Consider the following 23,433-nt stretch of genomic DNA (forward strand, 5'->3'; position numbering starts at 1 on the left):
TTAATGTATTTAGTGGTACATTTGGAGTAATGCCAGGCATATGGTAGAAATTCAATGTACATTAACTCTTTTTATAGGTATTATTCTGTATCACATGTACTACCTATGACCAAAAGGCAAGTAAATACCTCTGCAAGGTACCTAATTACTCTGACCTCTCCTGACAGGGTACATTTCACAGCACAGGCTCAGACCATGACCAATGAATAATAATGAAGATCCCAAGAAATCTAACTGCTAATATTCCTCAGTTAACTCATATAGAGAATGAGGTAGTCTAACTAAGCAACTGTTCTGTCCACTAACAGCTTGAGACAGAATGTAACAGAGCATCTTTTTAAAATATCTGATGTGTAGAATTCTAGGTCCAAAAGGAACTTCAAGAGACATCTAGGATAGAGGGGTCCTTAAGTCAGAGAATAAGGAAGACAAGTCTTAAAGATATTCAGAAAAGAAGCTTCCCCAGCCTTCCTTCCTCCTTTCAATTGTTTTACCCAGCTCATGGCAACAATCTATATCAATTAATACAAAACCATAAGTTCTATTAGGAGAGAGTTTCACCCTCTGAAGACCTGGGAGGTAGCAGGCAGAGGTGAGTTATCTTTCATTTTGGAACAAAAAACTAAGGAGTCAAGCCATGCAGAACACTGGGGCTTCAGGTCTTACCATGAAGATCTCGTCATACATCAGCACCACTTTTTCCTTCAGTGGTTTTTTGGAGGCTGAAGACTTTCGGAGCAAACCTCCCCGTTTCTCTACCTGTGCCATGGTTAGAGGATCTGGGAAAAGAAAACCACAGTCAGTGCTAGAAATACTCTCCAAGATTCTGGAGACTTTACTGAAATACCTCTTGGGAAATTTTTTAGGAAGAAATTACACACAACCATGCTATAGATCTTGTGTATCTGTCCAACACCCTCTCCCCTGACAAGGCAATTTTAAGGTTTAAGTCATTGCTTGTCCTACAGCATAACACATTTTACATCCTTAAAGCACGCCGGTAGCCCTGGCTGGTGTGGCTCACACCAGCATCATCGATTGGAGCATTATCCCGTAAACCAAAATGTCACAGGTTCGATAACCGGTCAGGGCACATGCCTAGGTTGTGGGTTTGGACCCCAGTCAGGGTGCATACAAGAGGCAATTGATCAATGTTTCTCTCTCTCCCTCCCTTCCCCTCTTTCTAAAATCAATAAGCATGTTCTCAGGTGAGGATTAAAAAAAAAAACATGCCCAGGAATATGGCTTAAGGCAGATCCAAAACCAAACAGGAAAGTGTAACTAGCTCCATCTGTAATAGGTCTAGCCATATATTTGAGGTTGATGAAAGTCAGGCTGCAAAGCACACAGTGCCCCAGACTAATGGTGAAGTTAAATTTCAAGTATTGATCAAGCTTAGGACCATTAAGACAGGAAGTGTGCTGCAGACTGATGTGCTCCATTGATTTCCCCAAAGTGAGTAGGTTCTCATCACTGCAAAGCACTTGGCCTTCACTGCCTCATAAATCACAATGCACTTTACTGTCTTCAGAAATTCCTCTGGAAAGAGACCCAAGGCAAAAAATAGCAGTTAAAGGCCAACAATTAAACTTGATTTCAAAATAACCGAATATGACAATATGCTCCTTTTAAATTTAATTATATATATGCATATGTGTGTATATATATATGCAATACTACTGCAGATCAAACTTCAATGTATTCTTCAATTTTATATAAAAGCAGTTCCATGAATCGTGCTCAAATTTCCCCATCTTGCTTCAAGGATTTCCCAATTTTTTAAGTGAGAACTTGAAATCTTAGGTCTCCACTGTAGGTTTACACATATTCCCTCACTTCCCAGATTCTTCCTACCTGGAAGAAACCAAATTCCTGTCTGTCTCTTAAATTCTAGGCTTGTGAAACTTAATTTTAAACAATGGCAAATAGGGGGCTAGCAAGGAGCTTGGTTTTTATTTCCAGAGGAACCCAAAGCAGCAGAACAAAATTAATTTTGTCCACTGACTTTTGGAAAATATGCACTTTCAAATCAAAATAAAATTTTTGTTTAAGGAACAGATGCATCAACTAGCATAAAAGATTTTCATCTCAGATATTGTCTTTCTCTAATATATACAGGCAAAAAGAAGATTCACCTTTGAATACAAAAAAGCACAAAGCACAGAAAATTTCCCCAGCTAAACATCAGGCATCTTTACCAAAGGGAATACATCTTACCCTTCTTCTGTAAGCCCACTGCTCATGATAAATACACAGTGTATGCTCGCCACTGACTGATTCTGAAAGAGGAAGAGGCCTGAAAAGTACTAGATCTGACTTAAAATTTTAGTAAGACCTCTTTATTGAGGCCTCAGTAAGGCCTCAAATCCCATTATGGTCCAGAAAAAATTGAAGGGAAAATAACAACAGCAACAAAGAGAAGATTCTGTGGGCAATTTATGCCATATTGATCATGGTTTTGCCTTAAAACATGAAATACAGCCTCTGTTCAAAACATTCCTGTGTCTTTTAAATAGGTTGTCAAGAGGAAGATGTCCTTATAGGGGAGAAAACAAGTTGGAAATCAAGAGGATCCTATTAAACTAAATCAAAAGCAATGCAATTCTAAGCTTAGTGGGTCCAGTCTTTCATGTACTCGGCATCAGCCGGTTGATTAGCAGGAATAGCAGGAACCATAAGTTCCTGGATGTGAAAAGCACGTGTTTACAAACATCCTCCTCTCAGGATTTATAATTGGTTACAGCTAATCAATGTCTACCCCAAATCTAATAAACTCACTTTCTCTATTTCAGAATCAATACTTCCTAATAAGCAAAAGGGAGTAGGAGAGAAAAACAATTCCAATCCAAAGTACCAAATTTCCTAAGAAATTAAATTCTTCCCATCATTCTACTTCCACTTGGAGCAGGGGGAAAATTCAACCAAGGGCCTCAACTCATTACTCTCTGTCATCATCACAGGCACCTGAAATTTACCACCCACACTGTCGAAACCGACAACAGAAAGTCTCCTCCTCCTCCAACACTTCTATCCATGAGACACAGCAAAGGATGGTATGTCTAGGGTAGTTGGCTGAGAGAAATGGAGAAATCTTACAGAAGGGTTTTTGGGGGGGAGAAGGGAGGTCTCAGAAATTAAGCCTGTGCTCCTAAATTTGAAAGTAAAATATGTGACTGGTAGAGCAGCACATCAGTATGTGAGTGCAACCTGTTTACATCCTCATAGCGCTTTTTTCCTATTTTACGACCCTCCTGTTGTACAGAGAGAATCAGTATCAGCTAGGGAGCAGCAAGGCAGAAAGAAGCAACCAACCAACAGAACCGAGACTAGAACACAGGTTTCCCAACCAAGTAGATAGCAGAGTAGGTCTTTACTTCTCAGTTTCCTTACAAGTAAAACAAGGGGACTGGACCAGACATATCATCTAATGATTCTCTCAGCATCCACAAAATCCCATGAACACATAGGGAGTACCTATAATTAGTTTCGGCACCACAGGGTTAATTACAAAGAGGAAACTCCAGACCTGATCCTCTGGGAGCTCACTATCTGTTGGCAGACACAGACACATAATAACGCACAGCACAAGGCAAATCATGAGAAATAAAGAGAGTAAAAGTACAAAAAAAATGCTATAGGACCACGAGGAAGGGAAAGAAGCATTCTATGACTATGACCACTGTTGACTCAGGCTTTTAAATCCTTGTGGTGAAGAAGAAAATACAGCAAAGCCACAGTAATCCCACAGAAATGTCATCTTAGGCTTAATACAGTTTCTCAGAAATCAGACATACTAGGCAAAGTATAAAAGAGAATCAGACAACTTTTCGATACTAACTTCATTTACCACCAAATTTAGGAATGGCTCCAATTCCCCCAAACTCAACAGAAAGTCAATGAAGTCTTTTATTCCTCAACCTCAGGAACTGCTGGCCCCATGATATGCAGTACAATTCTCTGAAAGATCCAAGTCATACTGCTTCTTAAGAACTGTATCTTAAAACAATCGAGCCGCATACTTAAATGCACATCTCTTCACATCCCCTACAGGGTAAAAAAGTAAATAATAAGATTTTAAAACCTAAAGCCAACACTTTGAATGTCTAATATGTAAGGAATGTTAGTTACACTTACTTTATCATCTTCACGAGTATAATACATGGCAACTCTAGTATCAAAAATTAATTTAATAGAAATTCATTCTAATTCCGAGAGAGTTGCCATAGTTAATCTACCAAAAGTTTTGGGTTTTAGTCCCCATTCTTATACTCATTCTACAACCTTAAGTTTCCTTTCCCTCCCTGGGCTTCAATTTGCCAACAATGTAAAAAGAAGCCATGGCAAGAAAGTGCAGAAAAGCAAATCCTTGTGTATGTTTAGTAGGAGGGTAAATTGGTACAGTCACTACAGAAACAGCATGGAGGTTCTTCAAAATATTAAAAACAGCCGTGGCTGGTGTGGCACAGTGGACTCATCAGGGGTGTGCAAACCGAAGGGTTGCTGGATCCATTCCCGATCAGGGCACATGCCTGGATTGCATGCCCCCACTGGGCTGGGTCCCCAGTGTGGGGTGTACAAGAGGCAATCACACACTGATGTATCTCTCCCTCTCTTTCTCCTTCCCTTCCCCTCTAAAAATAAATAAACAAAATATTTTTTAAATATTAAGAATAGAACTACCATAAGATCCAGCAATCCCACTTTTGGGTGTATATCTGAAGGAAATACAATCATTATCGAGAAGAGATATCTGCAGCCCCACGCTCACTGCAGCATTATTCACAAGAGCCAAGACAGGGAAACAACCCAAGTGCCCACCAATGGACAAACGGATAAAGAAAATGTAGTGTGCATACAACGGAGTATTTTTCAGCCATAAAAAAGGAAGTCCTGCCATTTGCAACAACATGGATACCTCCTGAAATGAATGGCACATCCATGTTGTCATTATGCTCACTGAAATAAGCTGGGCAGAGAAAGACAAAAATTATGATCTCGCTTCTACGTGGACTCTAAAAAAGTCCAACTCATAGACACAGAACAGACTGATAATAGACTGGTGGTTGCCAGGGAGCTGGGAGAATGGAGAGATTCTGGTCAAAGGGTCCAAAGTTCCAATGATAAGATAAACAACTTCGGGATCTAATGTATAGCGTGGTGACTGTAGTTAACAATACTCTATTGTACATTTGCAAGTTCCTAAGAGAGTAGATCTTAAATGTTCTCACCACACACACACAAAAAGGTATCTGTGTGAAGCATTAACTAACCATATTATGGCAATCATTTCACAACATATAAGTTTATCAGGTCGTCATACTGGACAACCTGAAGTTACACAATGTGATATATCAATTATATCTCAATAAAGTTTAGGGAAAAACACATGGCTTCCACATTTAATGATCTAGGGTAAGCATCACACTTTCTTCACGGTTGGGGGAGGCTCCAAAACACTGCTGTAGGTAGATGCTGAGATAAACACCCTAAAACATTTCAACCAGTATGTAAGAAGACGAGACGAGAGGGAAATGGGGGGAAAAAGGGAAGTGGGAAATAAGAGGAAATGAACAAAAATAAGTGTGCCCATCATCTACAAAGGAAAAAAAAACATGCACAAATCAGGTAATCAGGTATACGACAAATATTTGCCGTCAAGCACTAAGGATACAGCAGGGAACAAGACAGGTGAGATCCCTGCTGCAGAGTTTTCATTCCAGCAGAAGGAAGAAAGACAGCAAACAAGCTGAGACGGGGGTAAGCATCTTAAAGACAAATTGTCTCAGAGGATATGTTAACAGGGAGATAAGTAGCCTCTGTGAGAAGTAATACATGAGCTGAAATCAGAGTAAAGGAAACAGCCATGTGAAATCTTGGGAAAAATGTTCCAGGCAGCAGGAATGACAAGTGCAAAGGCCCCAAGAATTGAAAAGATTCAGCCTGTTTGAGAAACTGAAATGCCAGGGGGCCTAGACTGGAGTACTAAACAGTCCCTTTTTGAAATGGTCTTGTCGTGTCTACTGAAGTGGTGGTTTTGTATTTGTGTGAGTTTTTTCAATATATATAAAGAGAATTCAAATGTCCATCAGAAGCAGAATGGGATAATTTAATAGTCATACAACAGAATACTACATAGAAATTTTTTAAATTATTGAAACAATATTGATAAGTTTCACAGTTGAATGAAAAACATCTGAAAGAAAAGAGTAGAAACTAACAATCCATTCATATGAAGTTCAATGAAGGCAAAATGAATCTCTAGTAATAGAGGTCAGAATACTGGTTTGCCCTCCGTAAGGAGATGAGTGGAAAGGAGCACAAGGAAGCCTTTTAAGGTGCCCCATATGCTCTCTGTCCTGATCTGAGTGGAGGTCACGCGAATGTGTACATGTGTAAAGAAAATCAAGTTGTACACTGCACATTGTATAACCTATTCCCCAATCTAAAAAAATGTGAATTCATATACATATATAAATTTAATAGGAGGAGACTTCCGCCAAGATGGAGGTATAGGTGGATGTGCCGTGCCTTCTCACACAACCAAGTTTAGGGACAACTAAATATGAGCATCAGAAAACACAACCAGAACACGGAAAATTGAACTTTTCGGAAGTCCGGTAACAACAAATTCTTCAGCCCAACCAGTAAGGGGCGAAACCGGCGTCTCGTGAGGGGTTGCACAGGACTCCGGTCGGACGGACCCAGGCTCGGAATCCAGACGCGCGAATCCAGACGCACGGGTTCCAAACCCAGGATTGGACCTAGTGAGTGACCGAGCAACCCACCGGGTGAGCGACTGCTGAGGAGACAGTGGGGAGGCGGTGCTGCGTGTTGACTGCGGTTGCCTATCTGTGGGCGAGCGGACAGGCGAGGGAGTGGGCGCTTGGACCGGGTCGGCGATCCCCGTGGCTTGCGGCAGTAGAGGGCGCCGCCATTTCCCCGCTCTGACCACGCCCCCACATACAGCGTCACAACCCAGCGACCTGGGAGTCCAAGGCGCCGCTTCTCACATTTAAAGGGCCAGAACAGACCAAAAATGTCGCAGGAAGACCTCAGAGCCCCAGAGATAAATCTAAGCGACGAAGAAATAGCAAAACTCTCAGACGCACAGTTTAAAACACTGGTCATCAGGTTCCTAACAGATCTGGTTGATTATAGCCACAAATTAGAGAAACATATGAAGGCTAAACTAAGGGAAATGAATGGAATTCCACAGAAAACCCATAGAGATGAAAAGGAAACTGGGACTCAAATCAATGGAGTGGACCAGAAGAAAGCAAATAATGGCCAAACAGAAAAGAGTCAAGGAGCAAGAATTCAAAGAAATGAGGAGAGTCTTAGGAACCTCCAAGACATCTTTAAACGCTCCAATATCCGAATTATAGGGGTACCAGAAGGGGGAAAGACACAACCACCAGTGGAAAAATTATTTGAACAAATAATAAAAGAAAATTTCCCCAATCTGGCAAAGGAAGTAGACTTCCAAGAAATCCAAGAAGCTCAGAGAGTACCAAAAAAGTTGGACTCAAGAAGAAACACACCAAGGCATATCATAATTACATTAGCCAAAATTAAAATGAAGGAGAGAATCCTAGAAGCAGCAAGAGCTAAGGGGACAATCACCTACAAAGGAGTCCCCATCAGACTGTCAGCAGATTTCTCAAAAGAGACCTTACAGGCAAGAAGGGGCTGGAAAGAAATATTCCTAGTCATGAAATCTAAAGACCTACAACCAAGATTGCTCTATCCAGCAAAACTTTCATTTAGAATGGAAGGACAGATAAGGTGCTTCTCAGATAAGATCAAATTCAAGGAGTTCATCATCACCAAGCGCTTATTATATGAAATGTTAAAGGGACTTATCTAAGAAAAAGAAGTTAAAGAAACATGAACAGTGAAAGAACAACAAACTCACGGTTATTAACAACCACACCTAAAACGAAAGCAAACTAAAAGGACAGCTAGATCAGGAGTGGAAACATAGAAATGAAGATCTCAAGGAGGGTTAGCAACAGGGGGAGTGGGAGGAGGAGATGGGGGGAGAAGGTACAGAAAATAAGTAGCATAGACAGTAGATAGAAAATAGATGGGGGGGGCAAGAATAGCATGGGAAATATAGAACCTAAAGGACTTGGGACACATGGACATAAACTAAAGGGGGGTAATGGTGGGGATGGGGGGCAGGGTGGAGGGGAATGAAGGGGGGAATAGAACAACTGTAACAGCATAATCAATTTTAAAAAATAAATTTAAAAAAAAAGAAAAATAAAATAAATAAATAAATTTAATAGCACCCATGCACAACACTAGAACAGAGGCTAGTAGAGGCCCCAAGTGAAACACTTAGGACACCAGTTTAAAATGACAACAAAGAGTTAACACTTATTTAGCACTTACTATGTACCAGGCATTGTTCTAACCAATTCATGTACATTAATTTGTTGTTTCCTCACAACAAACCTGTGATCGAGGAACTTTACAATAAGAAAACTAAAGCATGAAGTGGCTTAAAAAAAAACTTGCCAACTTAAGTGAGAGTAGGAACTCAAACCCAGACCATCTTATGTTAGAGAACAGTGGGAACCTGGGAACCTGGTCCACAACCCAGGCATATGCCCTGACTGGGAATCAAACCAGCGACCGTTGATTCGCAGGCCGGCACTCAATCCACTGAGCCCCAACAATAGGGCTACACTGATCTTCACTACAGAATTTTATTGATATTATTTTAATTAAGCTTAGTCAGTGCTGTGAGGATAATTCAGCACCAAAACTTGGAAATGAATGGAAAGTTATAATAAAACAAGACAGAAAGGTGAAGTGGAGAGCCAGTCAAGTATATCAGTACAGCCTTCAGCTTAGGAGAATATGCTTGACCACCACAGAGCTATGACGGCCTGTTTCAGAATCTCCTGGCATACCTCCCGAAAATGTAGATACCTAAGCCCCCTTCCCCATTACTGAAATAGACATTTTAAGTTATGGACTAGGGGTCTACATCTTTAAAAAACACCCGGATCAGTGGTTCTTAAGTGGGGCAATTTTGCCTCCCAGAGGACATCAATGCCTAGAGGTAATTTTGCTTGTCACTAGGAGGAGAGACACTACTAAGAGCTACTGGGTAGAGGCTGGGGATGTTGCTAAACATCCTATAATGCACAAGACAGTCCCCACAGCAACATCCCACAGCAAATCCAGCCAAACATGTCAAGAGTGCCAAGACCGAAAAACCCTGCCCCAAGTATTCTCTGCTCACTGAAGTTTGAGAAGCACCCTCATCAAAGCCTTAAACCAGGCTTTCAAAGGAGTATCTGAGCAGAGATAATTTTCTATTGTTTTTTTTTTTAATATTTTATTTGTTTATTTTTCGAGAGAGGGGAAGGGAAGGAGAAGGAGTGGGAGAGAAATATCAATGTATGGTTGCCTCTCATGCATCCCCTGCTGGGAACTGGCCTGCAACCCAGGCATGTGCCCTGACTAGGAATCGAACCGCGATACTCTGGTTCGCAGGCCCGAGCTCAATCCACTGAGCTACGCCAGCCAGGGCTGAGCAGAGATAATTTTGAGAGAATGCACAAAACTTCTGCCATCTCTAGAAAAGGAACGGAAACAATCCTCACCTATCCTCCATCTCATTCTCCCCATATTAATTTACCAACCATATTCCCTTCCTTTAGGATCTTGGCCCCAGGTTGCCCATCTGTGAAGTACTGCTATAAAAGACACTGATCATAGTAATCCGTATTTCTAGTAAGGAGATGAAAATCCTATCTACCCAGGAGTTGTGGCTGAATCAAACACCACCACTGTCTAACCATGTGCCATTCACACAATACACAAGAGGAAGCAACATGTTTATAAAGCCAGAATAGTCTCCTACCCTGACTCTTCCTAACAGTTCCCTAGTTCCTCCAGATGCAAGGTTTTTGTTGTTCTTAATCTTTAGGCACAAGTTATTTTTTTCCCTAAATTTCCTGTAATGTACACCATGCTCCCTGGAGGCAATACTAACAGTGTGAGCATTTAAGGGAATGCAGGATATTCCTCCAAATCTCAACCCTTCATTTCTCAAACTAGTTCCTAATATGCCTCTTAATTACTGAAGACCTCAAGGATTTAGTCCACTTGCGGGTCCACATAATCCAGACTGGCCTTCTAAATTTAGTCCTGTCTGCCCTGGCTGGTGTGGCTCAGTGGATTGAGTGCCAGTCTGTGAACCAAACAAAGTGTTGCCAGTTCAATTCCCAGTCAAGGCACATGCCTGGGTTATGGGTCAGGTCCTTGGGGGGCGGTACATAAAAGACAACCACACATTAATGTTTCTCGCTTTCTCTTTCTCCCTCCTCTCCCCATTGTCCAAAAATAAATAAATCTTTTAAAAACTGTAAAAAATATTAAAATAAACAAAAAACAAATAAAAAAATTTAGTCTTGTCTGAATCTGTATTTAATTCACTTTCCAGACATAGGTGTGGGCACTGTATTGTGTTGCTACTATTCCACACGGCTCCTTGCCACCACTTCTTTCATAGAATGAAACACAGTTTCCCCAGTCCTACCCTACTGGCTGGCTCTAAAACAAGCAGACAACGACTTCCGCCAAGATGGAGGCATAGGTGGATGTGCCGTGCCTTCTCACACAACCAAGATTAGAGAAAACTAAATATTAGCAACAGAAAACACAGCCAGAACACGGAAAATTGAACTTTTCGGAAGTCCGTTAACAACAAATTCTTCAGCCTGACTGGTAAGGGGCGAAACCAGCGGCTGGCGGAGCAGGGTTGCACAGGAGGTCTGGGTCAGACGGACTCAGGCCTACGGAATCCAGGCGCAGGGTCGGACCTAGTGAGCGACCCAGAGAGCAACCAGGCGAGCAACCGCGGGGGGAGACAGCGGGGCAGCGGGGCTGCGTGTTGACTGAGGTCGCGCATTTGTGCACGGGTGGACAGGCGAGGGAGTGGGGGGTTGGACCGATCCAGCAGGTCCCCACAGCAAGCGGCAGTGGAGGGCGCCGCCATTTCCCTGCTCTGACCCCACCTCCACATACAGCGTCATAACCCAGTGACTCTGAGTGGCCCGGCCCAGGTGAACCACCTAAGGCGCTGCTCCTCCGCACCCAGCTGTGGAAACAGCAGAGGGGGCCGCCATTTCCCCGCTCTGACCACGCCCCCACATACAGCGTCACAACCCAGCGACCTGGGAATCCAAGGCGCCGCTTCTCACAGTTAAAGAGCCCGAACAGACCAAGAATGGCTCAAGAAGAACTCAAAGCCCCAGAGCCAATAGATCTAAGCGATGAAGAAATAGCAAAACTCACAGACGCACAGTTTAAAACATTGGTGATCAGGATCCTCACAGAACTGGCTGATTATACCGACAAATTAGACAAATATATGAAGGCGAAACTAATTGAAATGAATGGAATTGCACAGGACACCAATAGCAATGAAAAGGAAACTGGGACTCAAATCAATGGAGTGGACCAGAAGAAAGCAAATAATGGCCAAACAGAAAAGAGTCAAGAAGCAACAATTCAAAGAAATGAGGAGAGTCTTAGGAACCTCCAAGACATCTTTAAACGCTCCAACATCCGAATTATAGGGGTACCAGAAGGGGGAAAGGCACAGCCACCAGTGGAAAACTTATTTGAACAAATAATAAAGGAGAACTTCCCCAATCTGGCAAAGGAAATAGACTTCCAGGAAATCCAGGAAGCTCAGAGAGTACCAAAGAAGTTGGACCCAAGAAGGAACACACCAAGGCACATCATCATTACATTAGCCAAGATTAAAATGAAGGAGAGAATCCTAGAAGCAGCAAGAGCTAAGGGGACAATCACCTACAAAGGAGTCCCCATCAGACTGTCAGCGGATTTCTCAAAAGAGACCTTACAGGCAAGAAGAGGCTGGAAAGAGGTATTCCAAGTCATGAAATCCAAAGACCTACAACCAAGATTGCTCTATCCAGCAAAACTTTCATTTAAAATGGAAAGACAGATAAAGTGCTTCTCAGATAAGATCAAATTCAAGGAGTTCATCATCACCAAGCCCTTATTATATGAAATGTTAAAGGGACTTATCTAAGAAAAAGAAGTTAAAGGAACATGAACAGTGAAAGGACAACAAACTCACAGTTATTAACAACCACACCTAAAACGAAAGCAAACTAAAAGGACAGCTAGATCAGGAGTGAAAACATAGAAATTAAGATCTCAAGGAGGGTTAGCAACAGGGGAGTGGGAGGAGGAGAAGGGGGGAGAAGGTACAGAAAATAAGTAACATAGACAGTAGATAGAAAATAGATGGGGGGGCAAGAATAGCATGGGAAATATAGAATCTAAAGGACTTGAGACACATGGTCATAAACTAAAGGGGGGTAATGGTGGGGATGAGGGGTAGGGTGGAGGGGAATAAAGGGGGAATAGAACAACTGTAACAGCATAATCAATAAAAAAATTTTTTAAAAAGAAATCTTAAAAAAAAAAAAACAAAAACAAGCAGACAACTCCTTTCCATTGAATGGATTTTTAGTGCTAGTCACTCCAAGTCTTTTGTATCTTCCAAAAGGCATAGGGACTGCCGCATTCTTGAACCACCTGTCTGAATTCCCTCCTTTATGGAGCGCTCCAGGACAGGCCACCATTCCCTTATTCTACCACTTTTCTTTTTGTAATTCCTGGGGATGGAATTCATTACTTCTTCTTTCAAAGCACAGCCTCCCTGTCAGAGTGATATATAATTAAATAACACGACTGTGCATCACCATACACAGGGCACTGTTCTAAGTGCTTTAAATATAGTGTATTTAATCCTTACAATAACCAGATGAAAAAGGTACTATTACCTAATTTTACAATGAGGGTTTTACTTTGCCCAAGGTAACACAACTAGTAAGTGGTAAAGCCACTCAATCTTTCTCCCTGACAGTCCTTCTCCCTATCAGAATACCCTATTAATGCAAAAACTCAGGTGTTGACTAGATGTTTGAATGTTCTATTCAAAATCCAGATTCAGGTAAAGTCTACAAAAACTACAAACTGACACCCATAATACCAACATTCCCGCTTTATCTAAGAAAAGTCATTCAACTCAAGACAGTCTGACAAGCAGCACCCCTACTTTCCAGGTGACCGGGACAAAGCCAGCCTGGTCAGTAAGTGCATGAGCCACTATGGGGTGGCACCAGTTTCCTGTGTGTGCTCTGGCCAGTGCCCACTTCAGAGGAGGTGGTTAGCCTATCTCTGCAAGTGGAAGTAATTCAGGGATTTTCCCGAGACTTAGCAGCAGTGGCAAAGTGCGAAATTTCCCTAACTCTACTCTAGGTATCAGCTACTGTCTGCACCTGCTAAAGGTGAACTAGCTTCAAAGAATTCAGTCCAGTCTCATCAGAATTGACCGAGTCTGCCTAATTTCACAAGCTAATAATACAGATGAAGGGGTTTAAATAAACATGACTACCTTAGGTTCCCCTTTCAAATTACTTTACACAAGAAGCAATGCACTTGCACCTTCAGGAATCAACTTAAATTTGACAGGATTTCAGAAAACTCTGATTGAAAATCACATTCTTCTGACATCTCCCAGAATGAAAATCTGTTTGTAAGATCCTCTTTTCAATGAGCAGCAACCTCCTGTAAATTAATACTGTCTATCTCCTGCTCAAGCCCTGAACTTCCTCAAGCAGCACAACGTCACTCATGTGTTCTTCATTTCCTTTCCTATTGAACCGTACAAGCCTCGTGAATACCACCTAAGTATAAACTGAAAATTATAAAACAGACTCCCATAATCTTCTTAAAGAAAGCCCAGCCCTGGATGGTGTGGCTCAGTGAATTGAGTGCTATCCTTCGAACTGAAAAGTCACTGGTTCAATTCCCAGTCAGGACACATGCCTGGGTTGTGGGCCTGGTCCCCAGGTGAAGGTGTGCACCACACAACTGATCAATGTACCTCTCACACACTGATGTTTCTCTCTCTTTCCTTTTCCCTCCCTTCCCCTCTCTCTCAAAATAAATAAACATTCAAACATCTTTTTTTAAAAGCCCAAAATGATAATTGCAACCTTGCAAAGTAAATTGATTTCCTGCTAACGTAATAACTAACAATTATCAATACATTGTATTAACAGGCATAAGACAAAAAGGGGACCTAAAATTACTATATTATGCCTTGGCTGGTGTGGCTCAGTGGATTGAGCACTGGCCTGCAAAACAAAGAGCTGCTGGTTCAATTCCCAGTCAGGGCACATGGCTGGGTTGCAGGCCAGGTTCTCAGGAGGGAGCATGCAAGAGGCAACCGCACACTGATGTTTCTCTCCCTCTCTTTCTCCTTTCCTCACCCTCTGTCTAAAAATAAATAAGTAAATAAACCTTTCTAAAAATTAAAATAAAATGAAGTTACTATGTTATGGTCCTTGCTTTGAGAAACTCACTATTAAATAGAAGAAGTACATAGTTTGATACTTCTTATTTTTGGATTGTTTTTTAAAGTTTTTATTGTATTTTTTCCATTACCATTTACGCACTTTAAACCCCTCTCCCTCCAGCAATCACCACTGTTGCCCATGTCCATGAGTCCTTGCTCCTTTTTGCTGATACTTCTTTTTTGTTTTCTTTTTCTTTTTTTTATTTAATTATTGTTCAAGTACAGTTTTCTGTCTTTTACTCCCATCCCAGCCCACGCCCTCTGATACTTCTTTATAAACAGACAAAATAAAACCTTTTTCCCCGGGGATTTTTTAAATTTATTTCCCTGGTCATATATGCCCTAACTTCCTCAGAGCTATGGCCAAGGTATTACGCTCACCAGGCCTCTTTATTTCCACTGCCCAACGTCTCTATGTGCATATCCCACAAGCAACTTGATCTCAGCACACCAGACTATCTCCCCTGAGCCTCTTTCCACAGCCACCCCATCTCTCTCTCTCTCTTTTTTTTTTTTACATTTGGAGAAATTGCAGGGCTCAGCACATCCAGAGTGCAATCAATAAGCCTCACCCTGGGAAAATCACCTTCGTGATCCTATCTCCCCTACCAGGTAAGTATTTCAGCCCCAACTCAAAAAATCTGCTCTACTTTTTCCAGGCCAGTGAAATGCCCATTCACCCAATCTCACAAATTAGAAAACTTATCCCACTCTCTCTCTCCAGTCACTGAGTCCTGTTGCATCTATCTCCAAATTATCCATTCCCCACTTCTTCATTCTTACTGCCACACCTTACTCAGACTCTCAATCAATTGCAACAACTCCAATTAGTCTCACTGCCTCATTTCTCATTAATTTTAATTTTCACTTCTGTCACTCCCTAACATAAAAAGCACCTCCTGCCCTGGCCGGGTAACTCAGTTGGAGGGTCATCCCAATAGGTCAAGGTTGCAGGTTCAATCACCAATCAGGGCACATACAAACAAGAGTGTGTGAATGAGTGGAACAATAAATCGATGTTTCTCTCTCTCTGTCTCTCTCCCTCTTCCCCTCTCTCTTCCTAAAATCAATAAACAGGGAGGGGAATAATGATGGATAGAATGGGAAGGGACTAGTCAAAGAACAAGTAAGAATGACCCATGGACATGGACAGCAGTGGGGAGCAGGGGCTAAGGGGCTGGGCTGCGCAGAGGAGGGCAAAGGGGTAAAAACTGGGATAACTGTTACAGAATAACAATTTTTAAAATTTAAATAAAATCAGCCCTGGCTGGTGTAGCTCAGTGGATTGAGCATGGGCCTGCGAACCAGACAATCGCGGTTCAATTCCCAGTCAGGGTACATACCGGGGCTGCAGGCCAGTTCCCTGCAGGCCAGTTCCCAGCAGGGGATGCGTGAGAGGCAACCATACACTGATGTTTCTCTCCCTCTCTCCTTCCCTTCCCCTCTAAGGATAAATAAATAAAATCTTTAAAAAAAAATTAAATAAAATCAGAAAGAAAAAAGCACCTCCTGACAGCTTCCCCACCACACATCCTGACTGGGACAAAGTTCTGACACTTCAGCGTCATGTTATTTTCCTTCCTCCCATTTTCACCGTTTCTATGCACATACTGTTCTAACTGGAATGCCATTTCTTATTTGCGAAAGCTCCTACTCATCCTCATCACCCAACTCAAGTATCTCCCCTTGTGAAGGTTTCTCTGACTCTCCCAGGCAATGGCTATAGTCCTTTCATTCTGTATAAATTCCTCTATAAGGACACGTACCACATGGCACCACAATTTTCATAACCACATTTTTTTATGTTCTTGAGGAAAGATACTCATATTTCCAACCCCAGTGGCATGTACATAGCAAGTGCTCAATAAATGCATATTGAATAAACAGTTCACCTTCATATATCCTGAATCAATTGATTTGGCTCTTTCCCCCAAATATTATGAATTCTTAAACTTGACTTTATGTAAAATTTCAAGTTGCTTTTCTTTTAGAAACAAAAGCCAAGCTTATTAGCTCATTTCTTTGTATTTGAGGTAGTCCTCGATGACATCCTTTGCCTGAGATTCTTTGCCATAGTCCTTAACTGCCACACAACTGCAACCAACCACTTTACTGGGTTTTCCCTCTCTGTTGATTTTGCAGAGGCCTACCCATTCCCCTAGTTTCTTATTGTCGTCAACCTTAATTAGGCTGATTTGCTGTTCAGCACAGAAGGCCTCCACCAACTTGATAAAAAAGGCTCATCACAGTTGGCAAACACACAAAGGTGGGCTTGGCGCTAAATTAAGGCTTGGGCAGCTTCCGTTCCACACCCTGGGGCATCATGGACAAGGGCAGTCTTCACCTCTTGTAAAGCAGTTTTGACATCCATCACAACTCCATCAACAATGCCTTCCTCGGCCACAGCCCCCGCGGTGGGTTATGCATAGAACCGAATCTCTACTGCATCCAAGCCTCTGCCTCTGCACAATTCTGCGGGCCAACTCCACGGAGTCAGGGAAAGAGCGAAATTTCAAGTTTTATAACAACTTCTTTGAGTTGCCAAGAGTTTTTTATTATCATTATACAATGTTGAACAAGTGAATGAACTATAATGCTTAAACGTCCAAGGAAAACACCTTAAAGGCTCCCCTATTCGCTAAAACAATGGTAAATCCGCCTTTACAGTCCTAACAAGAACGATCCACCTTTCTCTAAACTGATTATCTGAGAGGTCTTCATAAAGGAAGTACTGTGCACACAAATCCAACGGAAGGCACACCCAAATAATTTCAGCTAACTTGCGCTAAAGGCAGGTACACAAACCATATTTGCCCCAGTTTACAAAGTCACTGAGAGCTCAGAATAGCAAAGAAACAGCTCTCACTCAGATCAAAACTTTTTCTGTAGAGGAATAACCAGGAAGGGTCTGATGATCAAGTAACATTTATTCGGGCCTGACCCAAATTTCTACTTCCCCCATTCTGCTGAGACAGCACCCAGCTTCTGATAGCCCTCCTTCTCAAGGGAACTACTTTATTCCCCACACTTGCCTGGGAACAGGTTCCTTTCCCAGGTTCATACCAAGTAACCCAGAGAAAACACAGCTGTTCCATTGATTCTGTGCGAAGGGTGGGCTGAAGCCCGTCAGCCATAAAAAGAGAGGCATGACGGAGCTTTCGGGACACCTGAAAACTCAGGGGAGGCGGGCCTTTCCTTAGCCGTTCTCAGATGTCTTCCCCCAAGCCCTCACCCCAGGGCTAGGCCGGGCTGAAGGCCACCCAGGGACCGGAACCATCTGAGAGCGGACACAGCTTTAGGGGTCAGGGTTGGACCCGTGTTGAAGTCAAAGGTCAGCGCCTAGGCTGCCGGGAGGGCCCAAAAGGAACCAAGAGGGACGTGCCCAGCACCCGACCTTCCGCGGGCCTCGCCTCTAGAAAAGCAAGCCTCTTCCCGCTCCTCTCCGCTCCACCGCCCTGGGCCCAGCCTCCCAGCCTCCCCGCCTCACGCAGCTTCAGCCCGCCTCATCAGCTGTCCTCCTTCCTTCCCACCCGCCCCTCGTCACCCGCGTCGTCCCCAAAGCGAGCTCAAGCCCCGCCCCCAGAGCCGCCTCTGGACCAAGGCCTAGTACAGCAGGGCCCGTAGGGGTTGGCCAGGATCGGACACGGCCTGGGCCGGCGCGGCTTACCGAGAGCCCGGTTCCTCCTCCACCACCCGCGCCGCTCCTGGGCGCGCTGGCTCCCGACGCCACCGACGCTGCTCCCGGCTTACGGCTCCACTCGCGACCTCCCCCAGCCCTTCCCCAGGCCTACAGTACCCCGCTGGGTCCTAAAACCCGCCTCTTGATAGGTTTGTCCACGCCCTGGGGCTGGCTCAGACCACGACTCCCAGCAAGCATCACAAAGACAACTCCCGAAATGCACCGCGGAAAAGAAATTAATAAAAGAAACATCTATTAAGTATCTACTGGATGCAAGTTGCAATAGCAATGCTGTTAAATATGGCAGCCTCTGAATGCAGCAATTCTACTTCTACGAATGAATGTATCTTCAAAGATATATACTTCCAATCTGTTTATGACAACTTTGTAAGTGAAAGATTGGAAACAAACTCATTCATTTAATGAGATACTGTGTGCGTACTCAGTGAAAAAAAAAACCGTATATAAGTTTGTGTTAACTAGGCAAATAACCTGAGTCTGTTTTCTCATGCAAAACGAAAGATTCAAAAACATATGCTAGGCATTGACTTCAGTGACTTTATGGAACTCGAACAGAGCTACTTTGGAGCCATTGGCTTACTGGTAATGGCTCAAGCCATGAGAGGGACAGAATGGCCTAGGAAGAAGGTTAAAAGAAAAATTCGGTCAAGATAGAATTTAAACACATACATTTAAAGGATGGTGGAGGAAAATGAACCAACAGCAAATAAAATTCTGAAGAAAGCATTATCTAGAAAAGAGAAAGGTAGAAGAAAAAGATGCTGTGGAAACCACAGGAGGGATTTTCAGGTCAGCAGTGGTTTGAGGAATGAATGGAAGAAAGGACAATGGAGGAAGCAAAAACTTGACCGAAAGGAAAGGGAGAGGGAGCAGTGAGAAGATGAGGATGAAAAAGTGACTTCTAAGCCAGGACAGATAGGAGCGTTTCTGTGCTAAGAGCAAGAGGACAGAATGAAGCTGATGAAGTAGAAATGGATGCAGGTTCTCAGTAAATTTGTGGGAAAAGAAAGGTAGAGGCAGGTCTCAGGAAGAGGCACTGGACTTGGAGGGAGGAAGCATACTGCATCACCTGAGAAGGCAGTCAGAGATGGGAAGGACCCCTACATATCAACTTGTATGTGTTGCCGGAGAAATTACACACAAACTCAGTGCTTCTAAAGTATGGTTTAATCTTGTGTTCTAGCAAGCTGTTAGTTTGGGTGATGAATTGTTGATAAAGTGGTTTTGGTGCACTTACTCTGGACTCACATTGCCTGTAGTTGAAAGCCCACCTCTGCCTCTACTGCTGTGTGATCTTAGTCAATTTACTGATTATCTTTCTGTGCTTTATTTTCCATATATGTAAAAGTGTCTTATTGTATGGAAATATTAACTATTGTAATTATTCTCCACTAAATTGTCACCTCCATGAGGTTGAGGGTTTTTATTTTGTTCAGGGCTATCTACTCAGAGTAGGTGCTCAGCTGGTTGGAGCATCCTCCCATACTCGGGAAGGTTCGATTCAGGTCAGAGCATATGCCAGGGTTGCGAGTTCGATCACGGGTTGAGGAACCCATGTGGGGCAATCAATCGATGTTTCTCTCTCTCTCTCCCCCCCTTCCCCTTCCTCTCTCTCTAAAAAAAGCAATTAAAAAAAGTCCTCGTGTGAGGATAAAAACCCCAACAATTTCATGAATAAATGAGTGAATAAGTTGGGATGAGAGTTTGCAAGGGAAAGGAAGCTTTGGGGAAAGACGCTTTCAGCAGGACCGGAATCCCCAATTCTTAAGTCAGACTCTGGCCGCTCCGAGGCTTCCGGGTGCCTGGACCAGCGTCCCTACGGATAGCACGATCAGAGGCGCTGAGATGTAGCTCACCCCAGGCTCGGCTCCCGTGGCTCCTCCCCCGGTGAGCTTTGTCATGCAGGCGGGGCACCAACAGGGCCAGCCCAGAACAGGCGGGGCGGGGCGGAGCCCACTCTCTGGTCCGGCCTCAACCCACCTCTTCACCTCGGACGGAAGTCACAGCTCCACTCTCGACCTCCTCGGGGAACCCCGGACCCATAGCCCGCCCCCGCCCCACGGGGCAGTGGGGCCTGAGCTTGCCCCGGAGCGCGCGGCACCATGAAGCGTGTGGCGACTCTGCGCCTGCTCTCGGACCTGAGCAACTTCGGCGGCGCGGCCCGGCTGCGGGAGTTTCTGGCTGCGGACCCAGCCATCCTAGTCCGCTACAGCCCAGACGGCCGCCACCTGCTGCTGCTGCGACCCTCGGGGACGCCAGCCCCGCAGCTGCTGGTCGCCGTGCGTGGACCCGGCGAGGAGCTGGAGCGCGCCTGGCCGGCGGACCACCCCTCCCCTCTAGACGCCTTCTTCCTGCCATGGCCCGTGCGACCCGCGCTGGTCTTGGTGTGGGAGAGTGGCCTGGCGGAGGTGTGGGGCGCGGGCGTGGGGCCTGGCTGGCGACTGCTTCAGAGTACGGAGCTTTGTACGGGCGGTGCATCCCGCGTGGTTGCCGTGGCGGCGCCTCGAGGCCGCCTGGTGTGGTGCGAGGAGAGACGTGCTGATGCTGAGGGCCCGCTGCAGCCGCCCTCAGCCGCTTTCAGCCACTACGTGTGCGTCAGAACCCTGGAGCCCAGCGGGGAGGCCGGCACCAATCTAGGCCGCACACACATCCTTCTGCACCACTGCCCCTCTTTCAGTCTACTGGCCTCTCGCAAGGACCTCTTCCTGGTGCCCACTGCCACCACCTGGCCTGGCGTGGACCACATTCTACTCATCTGGAGCCCAGGAAAGGGTAAGTTAATGGTGACTGCCCCAAGTCTTCACCTCTCCTACAGTAAGAGCCTGAATCCTGGACGAGGGGACACATGGGACTTCCGGACCCTGATCCGAGGCCTTCCTGGGCTGCTGTCCCCTAGGCAGCCATTGACTGTACATACCTGGGCCCCAACTCCCCAGGGCCTGCTGTTGCTTGACTTCAGGGGCACTGTGAGCCTGATTCAGTCCCACGGTGGTACCCGGACTGTGGGCACGCTGCAGGAAGCACCTGGAGGCCTGACAGGGTCTGCAGCACTGGGAACATTTCACGGTACTCTGGCCTGTGTGCTGGGTTCCACACTGGAACTGTTGGACATGGGCAGTGGGCAGCTGTTGGAGAGGAAGGTACTCAGTACAGACAGAGTACATTTGCTTGAACCCCCAGCCCCTGGCAAAGAAGATGAGGAGCAGATGGAGACACGAGGGGGTCTGCGTTTGCTTTCAGCCTTGGGTCTGTTTCAAGTCGGGTGGGAAGTCCCACAGGGCCTTGAGCTGCCTTCAGCTGGAGACCTGGTGTTTGAGGAAGCCTGCGAGTACTACCAACGGCGGAGCCTACGCGGTGCCCAGCTCACCCCAGAGGAACTGAGACACAGCAGCATATTCCGGGCACCTCAGGCTCTGGCCTCCATCCTTCAGGGCCATGTGTCCCCATCTACACTATTGACGACGTTGAGGGCCGAGCTCCGAGATTACCGGGGCTTAGAGCAACTCAAAGCCCAGCTGGTGGCTGGGGATGATGAGGAGGCTGGCTGGACTGAGCTGGCAGAGCAGGAAGTGGCACGCTTGCTGAGGACCGACTTGATGGGAGACCAGCTGGCCCAGCTGAACACCATTTTCCAAGCCCTTCCTACAGCAGCCTGGGGTGCCATCCTCAGGGCCCTGCAGCTCCAACCAGATGGGAATGGCAGGTTGAGGTCCCAAGCTCCTCCTGACGTGTGGAAGAAGGTACTAGCAGGTACAGCAGTTGGAAAGGAACTCCCCAATGGAGTACTGCCCCTCTTTGAACTACTATGCCAGTGCCTCTGCCAGCTGGAACCACGATGGTTGCCACCCTTTGTGGAGTTGGCACAGCAGCAAGGTGGGCCTGGCTGGGGGGCAGGGGGCCCAGGGCTCCCCCTGTATCGCCGAGCCCTGGCAGTACTAGGTGAGGAGGGTACCAGGCCTGAGGCACTGGAGCTAGAGCTGCTTTTGGGCAGTGGGAGGCCCAAAGCTGTGCTCCAAGCTGTGGGGCAGCTAGTGCAAAAGGAGCAGTGGGAGCGGGCTCTAGAGGCTGGCCTGGCCCTCGGCCCCTCCAGCCCCCTTCTTCGAAGTGAGATCTTCAAACTGCTGTTGGCCGAATTTGCCAGGCACCGTCGGCTTGATGCTTATCTACCCCTCCTGTGCCGCCTGTGCCCACCAGAACTAGCTCCAGCCGAGCTCCTGCTTCTACTGCGGACACACCTCCCAGATGAGTTGAAGCCCCCCACCCCATTTCCTGAGCCTGGAGTAGAGCCCCCTCTCACTGTGGGCTTGGTCAGAGCTCTGCTGGAGCAGGCAGGGGCTCAAGGACAGCCCACAGGCCCAGTTTTAAGCCTATATGAAGACATCCTCTGGGACTCAGGCACTCCACCCCCGGCTCCACCTCGGGGACCTGTGACTACCCTACAGGCATCAAAGCACGCAGGCCCAGAGGCCTGGGCACCATCTGGACAGGACCTCTGTGTGACTGACATGGGCTGAAAGTCATTTCTGTGTTTGGGGAAGGGGGCCCGGTAGTTGGAGAGGGCCGGGATGGGACCTGTGTGTGCAATACTCCTCTATTCTGGAGCAATGTTGAAATATATGCATATGTTAAATACTGCAGTATAGTAAATGTTTGGTCTTTATCCTCAGGGTTTTTTCCCCCCGGTACCTCCTAAAACCCTTGGATTTTCCTAAGTGATAGGAATGTCTTTTGTTATTCATAATGAACCCCTTTAGCTCTCACCTGCCTTAATGCAAATGAGGATGTGGCCCCCAGCCTCTAGATAAGGCTGGTTACCAGAAAGAGCAATTGATGAGAGGGTTGGAACTTTTGGCCCCATCCCTTACCTCCTGGGAAGAGAGCTTGAACTCTATAATAACTACTGAACAAGGAAATTTGAGGAGCTCCCAAGTTGGTGAACCTGTCAAGGTGCAAAGAGGGTGGGCGACATCCAGAGAGGGCATGGAAGCTGTGGGCACACGACCCCCCACCCCATGCCTCGTCCTACACCCCTCTTCCACCTGGCTTTTCCTGACTTGTATTCTTTGCAATAAACCTGTAAACAGAAGCAAAGTACTTCCCCAGAGTTCTGTGAGTCATTCTAGCAAATTATCAAATCGATGTATAGCATGAGAATCCCCAGTTTATAGCCAGTGAATCAGAAGTACTGGTGACTTGCAGCTGGCATTTCAAAAAAAATCTATATCATTTTATTTTTATTTATTTTTTGTGTGACTGGCACTTGAAATGGGGGCAGTCTTACAGAACCGAGCCCTTAACTTGTGGGGTCTGA

At 45.4% G+C, this 23,433-nt stretch overlaps 2 protein-coding genes across 4 annotated transcripts in view; one reads left to right on the forward strand and one right to left on the reverse strand.

Annotated features, from left to right (window-relative positions):
* ARMH3 (armadillo like helical domain containing 3) overlaps nucleotides 1-18,222 on the reverse strand; it is a 181,564-nt gene extending 163,342 nt beyond the window's left edge. Inside the window, exons 1-2 of one of the 3 annotated variants that reach the window (XM_037159420.2) lie at nucleotides 18,090-18,222; nucleotides 667-779 (exon numbers count right to left, since the gene is read on the reverse strand). In XM_037159420.2, coding sequence (XP_037015315.1) covers nucleotides 667-768 — 102 coding nt within the window. In that variant the 5' untranslated portion in view covers nucleotides 769-779; nucleotides 18,090-18,222. Of the gene's footprint in view, nucleotides 1-666; nucleotides 780-16,766; nucleotides 16,908-17,454; nucleotides 17,822-18,089 lie in introns of those variants that run through there. The other 2 variants (XM_037159422.2, XM_037159421.2) reach the window with 2 other exon arrangements.
* Nucleotides 18,223-20,095: 1,873 nt separating this feature from the next.
* On the forward strand, nucleotides 20,096-22,795 carry HPS6 (HPS6 biogenesis of lysosomal organelles complex 2 subunit 3). The gene has a single exon (XM_037159509.2). The coding sequence runs from the start codon at nucleotides 20,225-20,227 to the stop codon at nucleotides 22,634-22,636; it is 2,412 nt and encodes an 803-aa protein (XP_037015404.2). The 5' UTR covers nucleotides 20,096-20,224; the 3' UTR covers nucleotides 22,637-22,795.
* Nucleotides 22,796-23,433: the final 638 nt, after the last annotated feature.

This window comes from Artibeus jamaicensis, unplaced genomic scaffold, assembly GCF_021234435.1.
Source record: "Artibeus jamaicensis isolate MK-2021 breed Jamaican fruit bat unplaced genomic scaffold, CSHL_Jam_final contig_490, whole genome shotgun sequence".
Lineage (NCBI taxonomy): Eukaryota > Metazoa > Chordata > Mammalia > Chiroptera > Phyllostomidae > Artibeus > Artibeus jamaicensis.